This window comes from Hevea brasiliensis, chromosome 3 (genome assembly GCF_030052815.1).
Source record: "Hevea brasiliensis isolate MT/VB/25A 57/8 chromosome 3, ASM3005281v1, whole genome shotgun sequence".
In the NCBI taxonomy this organism is placed as follows: Eukaryota; Viridiplantae; Streptophyta; class Magnoliopsida; order Malpighiales; family Euphorbiaceae; genus Hevea; species Hevea brasiliensis.
In genome coordinates this window covers 27,643,175-27,655,343 of record NC_079495.1, presented here as the reverse complement: position 1 = coordinate 27,655,343, position 12,169 = coordinate 27,643,175, and the positions used below count along the sequence as shown (strand labels likewise).

The 12,169-nt window shown below is 30.4% G+C and overlaps 1 protein-coding gene across 1 annotated transcript; it reads right to left on the bottom strand.

The window, feature by feature from the left end:
• Nucleotides 1-581: 581 nt before the first annotated feature.
• Nucleotides 582-10,017, bottom strand: LOC110650646 (pentatricopeptide repeat-containing protein At3g59040). Its single transcript, XM_021805708.2, has 6 exons — nt 9,606-10,017; nt 9,126-9,416; nt 7,352-7,600; nt 6,268-6,392; nt 5,442-5,540; nt 582-1,351 (listed from the first exon to the last, which is right to left on the bottom strand). The coding sequence occupies exons 1-6, from the start codon at nt 9,972-9,974 to the stop codon at nt 709-711; spliced, it is 1,776 nt and encodes a 591-aa protein (XP_021661400.2). The 5' UTR covers nt 9,975-10,017; the 3' UTR covers nt 582-708.
• Between the last annotated feature and the right edge of the window lie 2,152 nt (nt 10,018-12,169).

The window sequence follows — 12,169 nt, the reverse complement described above, 5'->3', positions numbered from 1 at the left end:
ATGATCTAAATAAATAATTAAATCAAATCAGCTATCAGCTAATGAAAAATAACTCTAAAAATATAACTAATATAAATAGCAGTTAATGATGGATATCATATCAATTATCTATCAGTTATCAACTTTATTTTTTTAAATTTATCAAACACTTTAATTTCACCTATTTGAGTGTATATTAATTATCACCTGCACTCAATAGGTGAATCAAACACCTCCTTATTTCTCATTAGCTAGTAATTAATTTGCTTTTATTTTTTATTTAGACAAATTACCTTACTAAAATTTTCTAATCACAAAATGTCTTTAAATTAATTTTTCATATTAACAAATTATTTAAAATTAATAATAAATAATAATTAAATATATAAATATTAGAAAGAATAATTATAACATTTATTATTATATATACTTTAAAATTAAAAATTTTTTAATTATTTTTATATATTGTATAATAAATTAATAAAATAAATAATATAATATAAACCCTTACTAATTATTTTATATATTAATAATAACAATAACAATTAAACATAATTTTATTAAACGTTTAAAATATATCAAAAACAACAACTATTAATAAGTTATTAGCTATTAACTTTCAGCGACCACTATTAATTATCCGTTGCATTTACCGGACAACCCTAAGTAAAATCATTTTTGCAGCTAAAGTAATAACAAATTCAACCGAAAATTTATAAGCCTACAAACCTACAAATCAACAACTTTAAGCGCATGTAGGCCTTCTCCATTTTTATGATTATCTTTATTTAAAGCTATCAATTCTTCTTGTTCTTGATTACTAAAAATTGTATCTCCAGCATTCTCTACTTCACCGATGTCATCACCGTCGTCATCCCAATCATCATCATCATCATCATCATCATCATCATTATCATTAATCCTAGAAGCCACATTAATGCTCTGTACAATGCCACAATTATCCATATTTCCTACAAGTTGATTAGCTTCTTCCTGTTCATCAGCTGTTTTGGCCAAAGACAAAAGAATGTTCTTTGCTTTCCGGTCAGGAGGAACCCCATGGTTCTCCATTTCCTTGTACCAAATAACAGCGCTTCCAAAATCATTGTTCCTACCATATGCATCCATTATTGTAGTGAAAATAGTTTGATTTGCTTTGACACCATTTAACTGCATTTCTTCATACTTTTCCATCATCTTCTCAAGATTATTTATCTTCGCATACCCTTTGATCAATACCCCACAAGTGACAACATTGGGTTCAAATCCATCTTGTTTCAGTCTATTGAAGAAATTTTCAGCACCAACCATGTCAGATGCATTTATGTAGGCTGATAACATTGTTGTATAAGAGCAAAGATCTGGTGTGTATCTGCAAATGATTTAATCATAAGGCACATCACTTTCAATATAAAGATTTACAAACAGTTACAACAGATGTATTTGCAACAACATAGCAATGCATACTTCACACTGTTCTCAACATGCTTAGGACAGGTCATTGCATCAATTGAACTCATGTCACAAACATAACACTGCAAACATCTAACTACTTGAGATTCTTATCTCAAGTTATTTGCAATGTGTAGCTCATTTAGTCTTTTGGAATGATAAAAAATTTGGCAGAACAAATCAATAAAAGAGAAACAATGGAAAATTCCTACTGATTAATTGGTCAAAATCATGAGTGAGGTCCTAAGAACAATTCAAGCATAATCTCTCATCCATTGACAATTGTTTCACGTATCAAATTTTTGCATATGGAAAATAAAAATAATAAATAGGAGTGGCAACTTCAAATAAATCCATGAACACGATATAAACACAACAAGAAAATAGAGGATTATGATTGAGCTTACTTGTATTAATGTTGAAATCGTGTTGACTAGATCGTGTCATATCACGGGTTGACCTGTTAATCCAATTTGACTCATTTATGATATAATTTATTAATCATGTCATGTGTGTCAACCCATGACCTGCTAACTCATTTTGACCTACTAACCCGTAAATGGCATTATTAGAAAATAATAAATTAGTAAATATAAGCCTAATTATTTGTTATATTAGAGATTTGTTGTTGTGTTATGGTTGATTTGTATTTCTAAAACAGAATAGGAAGCTTATTTTATTAAGAATTTTAATTATTTTAGAATTAGGAAATTTTAAAAGTTTTTATCGTTTATGAGTTTTATTATTACTAGGTCTATTATTTCCTAATTTATCTTATTTAGTATTCCTAATTAGTGTTACTTAGGATTTCTATTCCTAAATTGATTAGAGTTGTAAGCTTTATAAATAGAGCTAAATCTTATATTATTATTAGCTTTAGACTATAATTATTATTAAGATGAATAAAATTATTGAGAATTAGTCCCATTTTTCAAGGATTAGTCCTTATTTTGTTCTTTGTTCTTATTTGTTGTACATTAATTTCTTTTTGTAAAACTTATTTAATTTTTAAATTTATATAAGAAGTTGAAAATTATATTGTTTTACAATTATTATTATTATTTTTTTAGTTGAAATATTGATTAACTAAATGTTGAAATATCGCTCACTTGTTTTATGTTAGATTTCATATTTTTATATATTATTAAATTTATGCATGATTAAAATCAATTAGTAAATATCATGTAATATATTATTTTATAAAGATTAAAAGTGCTGAATGTTACATATATAGGAGAAAGGAGAAATAGTAATAATCAATAGAAGAGTCGGGTAGGAAGTGTTCTACAGAAAAATAGTTTAGAATAAAAAAAATTAGTTAGTAGAAGTTGCACTATTCTTGTATAGAAGGAGAATCCTTATCTGCATTCACTCACGCTATTCCAAGAATCAATAAGCAAGAATGCTCTTCTCTTATCTTTGAATACTCTCTTTCTCTTCTCATCTACTCTCTCCTCTTTTCTCTTCTACTTCTATTCCTTTCTCATCTATTTCTATCTCTTTCTCTCCTTAATCCTCTGTTTCATTAAATGTGTAGGCTGATATGCAACAAATTGGTATCAGAGCTTGGTTCTGAGGTAGGGTTGCTTCCAAACTTTCTTATTGAAGTCACAAGCATTCCAGGTTTTCTCCCTCTCTTTTTCCTCTAATTCTTCTTCTTTCTTCCCCTGAAATTTCTTCCCTTCTTTCCCTTTATTTACTTCTTCTTGGCAGATCCCATTTCTTCTTCTTTTTTCTTTCTTGAAACTCTTGAATCAAATTTTTTTTCTTTTGCTAATTTCTGGTTCTAGACCTAAACTGACTTGGAGGAGAGTAGTACAACATGACCTAGAAGCATTACACATTTCTGAGGATTTAACCCAAAATCGTTTAGAGTAGAGAAAGAGAATCCATAGAGCCGACCCCAAATTTTTGGAATAAAGGCTTAGTTGAGTTGAGTTGAGTTGAGTTGTTAATTTCTTGTTCATTCTTTTATTTTTCTTCTTCAATTTTTCACTTCCTGCATTTCAAGAAACATGTTTCTTGAAATTCTTGAAACTTTTGTTCTTCCTCCACCTTTTTCGTAATTTCTTCTTTCTCGAGAACCAAACTTCTTTCCAAATTCCAGAAATACTTTTTAATAAAAATAAAAAATTCCTTTCCCTGAGTTCCTATTTTGCTTTCTAAGAATAAGATCTCTACTCTTTCCTTATTTTCTTGTTTTCTTGAAATTCTTGTTCCTTTCTCAATTTTCTTGGAAACAAGACACAATTAGAGTATCGGACCATGGGAACACAATCTTGGGAAGAAAAGATTTTTATGGGTATAGGAGAAATTCTTGATGTAAGATTAAGAAGACAATAAGAAGAATTGGTGCATAAATTGGAAAAAAATTTGACAAATTGTTTCAACAGAAATTAGAGAAGTTGAAGGAAACAATTCATGAGATAGAAGAGCAGATAACTAATGCAGATCAACTCCTTAGAACTCCTAAAAAGCCAAGTATGGAACAAGATAACTCAAGAAGATTTTAATAAGAATGACTGGGAATCTGAGGTGAAGAAAGAACTCCATCTTGACCTGGAGAGGGGCGAGAAATTGATTTCTAACCCAATTCCTACAATTCTATTTGGAATTCATGGGGGCATGGACATCAAGCTCCCTGATGAAAGTGTTGCAATCTTAAATGATGAAGGGTGTTTTGTTGCTAAATATACAACTTCTAAGAAGATATGACCATCAGAGTTTTGCACAATCAACATCCTATCCAAGTAAGATATGTTGGTGGGGAGTGCCTTGGTGCAATTCAGTATAATTTGTTGGTGGGATTATTGAACAAACAAGCTACAAAAATGGAAGTTGAGGAATCTTATTCATCATTTAGCCATGTTCAAGATGTCTATCTCTTGCCTTATGAAGTAAAGATTGGTCGCAGAGTCTTAGAATTGAAAAATTGCAATCATTTACTGCCCAAAGAGACTAAGTTTGAAATTAGGAGAAGGCAGAGGAAGAAAATGTGTTCCTTTGGATATTACTATCGTCTACTGCTCGAAGGGAATGAGTTTGAAATGAGGAGAAGGCAAAGGAAGAAAATCAGGGCCTTGCTGCAACTATTCGTTTGCCCAATGACTCTCCAAGTTGCTGGTTCCAGTGTTATATTGCTGCAAACGATGCTCACCAACCAAGTTCCAACTAAGGTGCCATTTGGGAAGTCAGAACCTTCATTCCTAAAGGATCAGTTCCAAATTGTCAACCTTCCTGGGGAAAATAACATTCTCATGGAGGGGGTAGTGTTACATATATAGGAGAAAGAAGAGAAATAGTAATAATCAATAGAAGAATCGAGTATGAAGTGTTGTGGAGGAAAATGTTGTTAGTATGGAAGGAAGCAGCTTAGAATAACAGAATTAGTTAGTAGATGTTGCACTATTCTTGTATAGAAGGAGAATCCTTATCTGTATTCATTCATGTTATTCCAAGAATCAACAAACAAGAATACTCTTCTTATCTCTTAATATTCTCTTGCTCTTCTCATCCAATCTATTTCTCTTCTCATCTACTCTCTTTTCTCTTTTCTCATCTACTTCTATCTCTTTCTCCCCCTATTCCTCTGTTGCACTAAGTGTGCATGTATACGTAACATTGAATTTTGTCAAAATGTATTAAATGAGTCATATTGGATTGGTGTCAAATCATGTTAAATGAATTGGACCGTCAAATCGTATTAAATCAGTTGAATCATGTCAAATTGTGTTTAATGTTTTATCTTGTGTCTAATTAACCCAACACGATTTAATATTAAACGTGTCATGTCGTGCAGCCTCTATAATAAAAGCATTATGTTTGTAATTAAATTTTTGACATGATTCATTAATTGTGTCGTGTTTATGTCAACCCTAATTATGATATGACATGAAAACAACCTGACAACTCAAATTTCCACTCCTAACTACAAAATATAGGTAAAATGCAAATAATAAGTTCTTAGAAGTGCATCTTGCAACTTTGGTTGCAGACCAAGAAAAATTTACCTATCTCTTCTCATGCTCTTGAACACCGCTCTAGCTTGCTCCACCATTCCCGAGATTGCAAAGGCATGAAGCAAAATGTTATATGCTTTGTGGGTCGGCCTACAAAAGATAGAATGACCACAGTAATCTCTAAAGTAAATGATACAACATACAATTTAAGTGAATATATCTAGAAATTGAATGACCTGCTAAAGATTTAGCACCATAACAAGTAAAATTCAAATTAGACATGGGAAAAATTAAGCTTCTATCTGGAACATAATTACAACAGAAGGGCAGCCAACCAAAAGGTAATTCTATACAAAAATATAGAATATTGAAGCTCAGCACATATTGCTTAATGGGATGAGCTCAGTTGGCCTCACATCTGATTCCTATTTGAACCAACTCAAACAAGCTGCTCCCACTGCAACAGATCTCCGGCCATAAAGCACAAGTATTTGATGGCATCTATGAATGATTTGGTAACTTGATAAATATTCAGAGAAGACCATTTTGAGTTGTCAATGTCAAACATCGAATTTGAGGACTTCATTTTTTCTTTTTCTTTTTTTTCTTTGTGTACCTGTCCATGTGATGGAGTATCCTGGTGGGGGATTATCAGCTTTGTACAGCACCAGAAGCAAACAGAATATGGGATGATAAGTTAATTTCATTTTTTTACCTGGATTAGAAAAATCTAACTTAGGAAGTGCTACTCCCTATGTTAGTTCCTTAAGTATTCCATGATTGACAAAGTTCAAGAAATGCAGTTTTTCAAGACAACTTTCAGACATTGGACCTTCTTTATAACAATACAACTGCAAAAATTGCAGTATACACACACCTGACACCTGCATCCAGCATCTCCTCAAAAACAGCTAAAGCTTCTTCTTCCCTCCGAGCTTTTCCATAAGCATTGATAAGTAATGCATAGCTCACAACATCAGGTTGAAGACCAGATCTTTGCATCTAAAATTATGGATTTACTTCAAAATCTGATTTTATTATCAACAAGAGATTAAAACAGAAGGAAAGGAGGAAGCAATAAAAAACAGGAAATCCAAAATTTATAGAACACAAAAAGCATTTGCAAACTCTTTCAACATCTTTAAGAGAGTAGTAGCACTCATGCGCAAGCAATTACATTCATCCCTCAAGATGCGTGCTAGTATGTTCATGACAAGAACTTTCAGTTCATACTTTGTATCAGCAAAACAAATCAATGTGGTGACCATGAAAACATAAATTTTCTTCACAAAAAAATGCATACGTATCCATGATATACAATATCTTGAAAAGTGGCCTAATGTCTCTATGTGTCTGCTTATGATAGATATTGTGCAAATGCTGGTGGATGGAGGAACACTAGCGTTCAATATATCAATTCAAAAGAAATAGTTGCACAGTATGACCTTTTAAGACTACCATTATGTACAAAATTCAACTGCAACCAGTGGAAATTTTAAGACTGATGTCTCTTTTTTTATTGTTATCAAATACCTAACTCTAGCTGCTCTTATCCAACCAATGACAACTGCTCACCAAATGCTCAATAAATGTGCAATCAGTCATATAAGGCACACTACTGAATAGAGAGAGAGAGAGAGAGAGAGAGAGAGAGAGAGAGAGAAGAAAAAAAAGAAAGAAAAAGCAACCAATGAACAGCAAAAGAAAATTCCAAGGAAAAAAAAAAAGATGGCATTCCATTTCATATCAATCAAGAGATATGAATTAAAACTCTAAGTTAAACAGAAATTGCACAAGAAACAAAGAAAAAAAAAATAAAAGAAACCAAATGAAACAACCGAGTTTCAAAAAGCCTTTGAGACAATCTATTTCTTGATTATTTTACGAACAATGGTATTGGTCAATATACTTGCACCATAAATTCAGAAATATAAATATAAAACAGCTCTTTTAAATTTTACCTGGTCATAGATTTTTGAAACTTCCTTGTAATTGGTCTCAAATGACATCAGACTATTATATGTGACAGTAGATTGTGGGACTCTTCGCTCAGTCATTAGTGAAAATATTTTACGAGCTTTTTCGTAATTCCCAGCTTTTCTATACATGAATATCATCATGTGGAACATTTTTTGGTCAGGTCTCAAAGGCGATTTTTCCTCATTTAAAAGAGTCTCAAAGACTTCTTCAGCTTCCTTAAACTTGTTTCCCTGTAGTAATTCCAAAGAAGATCATTATATTAGCCTGCAAGATGCATCAGATGACAGCATGCATTACAAAATGTATGGCATGAGAGGGTAAGACCACCAAGCTGATATTCACAAGCCTTTTATAATTAACTCATTCCCAGGAGCCAAAAAAAATCTAACAGGCGATTCTCAACCACAGCAACGAAAAATATGAGCAGAAGTAGAAAAAAATTATAGTAAGTATCAGGTATACATGTATAATTTTATAGTAATTCTAAAAATGCAACAGAAAAATCTCAATCAGGTCATTTCCACAGAGAAATTATTAGATATGATTAGCACATGATCCCTCCCTCCCTCTCACAGGCAAATAGATCCCACCATGTGGAAACACAACTCACATAAGCAAGGAAGAGCATGGCTGGTCATATCTACTAAATTTCACATTTCAACAAAAAAATCAAGCCAATATGAACATAGCATTTTGATGTGGCTCAGCTTCAATGAAATTTTCTCTTACATTTGCCACAGATACAGCCCACAGAAACATATAACCTCAGATACATACTGATGCACATACATATACATAATGGTGCCATTCATTACAGCTGCCCAATTCCAGTACCAATGAATCCAACTATAAAGCTCAACCCATGCAGACCAGTGGCATGCACAGCCCAAGAAAAAAATGCTTTTGGAGTTTCTTGGAGATGTATTTCACTCTGCCAACTTAGAATTTTCAATCATTCAGAAACATGCATGAACATCGAAGAGAAAAATGGCTAAAATATGCATTATGTACATCGTACAGTGGAACAGCTCATATTGAGATTTCTTTTCTTTTCTTTTCTTTATGTTTGTTCTGCATTACTGACAGAGAGTTCAGTGAGATTTGCATTAGAGATTACAGAGCATACTATTCTGATCAATACTACTAAAATTTAGATGAATAAGTAAAACTTCATCTGCAATGGCTTGTTGAAGTTTCCAAAATTAAGTTCTTCTCTTAAAATCTACAAAAGCATGCAAAGCTTATCTTCAAAATCTTGCTTTTCCTTAACAGAAACAGAATCAAGAACTCCCATGAAAGTCTAGAATAAGAGTCAACAAACAGATATCACTTTAAATCTTAATACATGTGTAGCTAGCCAATATATTTCTATAGAAAACAGATGGTAACATAAACTTGAGAAAACACTAAAGTTTATAGGAATGCTGATATGCATCTTTACTCTTCATGCAAATCCCAAATATCACTGGACCAGGCACTTCCCAACCCCATCCTAAACCCTTCCAGCTACAAATGCAAGGTTCAAAAACAACAGAAAGAAGTTGATTCCACTCGTAAAAAATTGCCCAAATTTTGGCCATGTTCACAGCAAGATATTCTAATGTGCGCTTGCGTGTGTATCGATTAAAAGTGATTTCAAGGATATAATAATTTCAGAAAGCGACAGTCACAACAAGCAAAAGCTTATGATTACATGTCCAAGTATACATAAGCGAGCACAAGCAGGCATATCACTATATGTTTAAGAAAGACTACCTCAACAAATATTTTTAGTATTATTTGATACGTTACAGCAGAAGGCTTAGGGCCAGACAATTGCATCCTCCGAAAAATGGCTTCAGCATTATTATATCGAGCTCCTCTTCCATAGGCCTCCATAAGGGCAGTATGGGACACAACATTTGGCACATAACCCATCTTATTCATATAGCTCAAGACCTTCTCAGCCTCGTTGAAGTTCCCTAGCTTTCCATGAGCTGTTATAAGCATGAGAGAATCCATTTCATTGAAGTCCCACCAATGCTGAGTCCGAAGCCATTCCAAAATCTAGCAAATAAAACAACCAAAATTACAGTGAGAACTAAAAGCAATGAATTCAGAACAGCAAAGATATTATCTTTCGAAGAAATTAAATCAGTAATCTATCTCTCTTACACTCAAGATTTACCAAAAACCTCTTCGTCACCCATTAAATCTCCACTAATAAATAAAAATCCTTTACATTAAATTACAAACCTCAGCAACAAGATTCCATTTCTTTAGCTGCTTAAATCTAACCAAAGTACCCAAAACGAGGTCTTTAGGAAGAGCATGATTCTGGGTCCTCTTGCTTTTGAGAACTGAAACAGCAGAACCCGTGTCCTCAATTTGCTTCATAAGTCCCCTCCAATTCTTCTGGTCTGCTTCATCAGCGGCGTCTTTGAATACTTCCATTCTCCTTCTCTTCTGCAAAAATTTTCTAGGAGACAACATACCCATAGCTACTACCTCTAATCTCCCACTGATTTTAGCGTTTACATTGAGAGGATTGACAAACACTTTTGATGGGTTCCAATTAATTGAAGGATGAAAAAAAAAGGGCTTGAAGTACAGCGTTGGAGCCATTTCTGCAGAGTTTTGGATGAGTTGCTCCGTGGCATATATGTCTGTAGAGAGATATATGCAATGTGAGACATAATGGATAAACGACAACTAAACGATTGTTAAACGACATCGTTGTGCAATTACTTAAACGGTAGCGTATTTATTTATTAGTTTAGCAGGCGATCCACACACAAAAGAAAACGATAAACTTTTCCACGTACGTAAAATAAGTAGAAATTATATATTTTTATTTTAAATTTATAATTAAATAAGTTTAAATATTTTTCTCACTAAAATAAAATGTTGGATTTTTTTCACGAGTTATAGTATTTTTAAATTAAATTAAAAAATAAGGCTTAATATTTTTTAAAATAAATTAAATTATTTATATACTAAAATTAAAACAAATTAAAAATATTATTATTTCTTTGATTTATTTTTAATATAATTTGAATTTAATTTCATATTAAGTACATTAAAGAGTAATAATATTATTTAAAGAGTCAAATCAAATTAAATTATCAATTTTAATTTAATTTTAATTTAATTTTAAATTAAATTGTGCGTTTCCCATTTGTGAAAAGAGGATTAAACCAATGGAAATAACCCAATGAAGATCGGAACTTTTTCAATATGTTTGGAATTAAAATTTTATAAAAATTTAATTTAATTTTTTTAATTTTAATATTCAAAAACATAATAAATAAAAAAAATTATTTTTTAATTAAGAAAAGAATTAATTTTAAAAGAAATAAAATTAGGTCAAAAGTTATCCCTTTCAAATTCCTTTTTTATCAATTTTTATATTTAAAAACTTAATTATTTTTTTAAAATAAATTATTTACAAGAAAAAAATTTAAATAAATTCTCATAAAATTATAACTGATTTCTATTTCTTTTAGAATGAAATTCTTTTAAATTAAAAAATTAAAATATTTTCATTTTAAATATGAAAATTAATAAAAAAAATTAATTAAATTAATTTTTTATAAAATTTTACATTCCAAATAACGGGAGTAAGCGGGAGAGTTTAATTTTTTTAAAAATTAATTTTTTTAAAAGAAAATCATGTCAATATATAATAGCTTTCTTTAAAAAAATCATTTGTAAAAAAAATAAATAAATACTCATATAGTCATATTGCATTTTGATATTATTTTTATTTCTTTTAAAAATAAATTCTTTTTTTAAAGAAAGCCTTGCATATGATTTATTTCGAAAAAAAGCCTTTATTTATTTATTTTGATTTAATTCTAGAAAACCCTAGAAAAAAAAGTCAAGATTAATTTGTGCCAATTTTGGTTTTTTTTTTAAAGAAAACCCTAAATTTATTGGCCTCAAAAATCTGATAAAATTAAATAGCTAGGATTTAATTATGCACAATTTACCTTTTTTTTCTTTTTGAAAAACCTAAATCTAAAGGCTAAAATTAAACCTAATAAAAATCTAGGGTCAAGATTTAATTGAAATAATTTTATCTTCTTCCCTTTTTAAAAAACCCTAAATCTACTTGCCTAAAATAAACCCTAATAAAATCAGCGCTAGGATTTAATTGTACACAGTTTGTCTTTTATTCTTTTTGGACAACCCTGAATGTAAAGGCTAAAATTAAACCTTCTGATTTAATTGAAATAATTTTGTCTTCTTCACTTTTTGAAAAACCTTAAATTTAATGGCTAAAAAAATCTTTGGAAAAAATCAAGGGTTGAGATTAAATTGAAGTAATTTTGTTTTTCTCTTTTTCCAAAATCTTAAATATCCAATTGCTATAATTAAATTCCTAAAATGAATGGTAAAGATCAAGTTGGCACAAAAGTCTTTAATTAAATTAAAGTCAAAATTAAATTAAAACTGGGATTGACAATAAAATTAAAACCAAGATTTGATTGAAAATTGGAAATTAAAATTTAAAATTTAAATCATTAAATCGAGTTAAAATTGAAATTGAAACAACAAATTTGATTAAATTTTAATATTTAAAAATTAAAAATTAATTTTGAAACCAAAATTTAGATGAAAGTTGAAATTGAATTAAAATTATGAATTAAAGTAGAATTAAAACCCGGATTAGAATTAACAATTTAATTTTTTTCAATTTTCTTAAAAATTAAATGACCCAAACATAATATGGTTTCTACACATAGGTTGATGGGAAACTGATAATTTTAATATTTTGCAAGAGGAACAACACATGGGAAGGAATAACACCTGACGTT

What these genes read in the sequence shown, in the direction of transcription:
- LOC110650646 (XM_021805708.2), bottom strand. Translation starts at nt 9,974, where the DNA reads ATGGCTCCAACGCTGTACTTCAAGCCCTTTTTTTTTCATCCTTCAATT. An exon ending in AATGGAATCTTGTTGCTGAG is followed by an intron (nt 9,417 to 9,605) that starts GTTTGTAATTTA and finishes TTTATTTGCTAG; the next exon opens with ATTTTGGAATGGCTTCGGAC. An exon ending in TACTAAAAATATTTGTTGAG is followed by an intron (nt 7,601 to 9,125) that starts GTAGTCTTTCTT and finishes GAATTACTACAG; the next exon opens with GGAAACAAGTTTAAGGAAGC.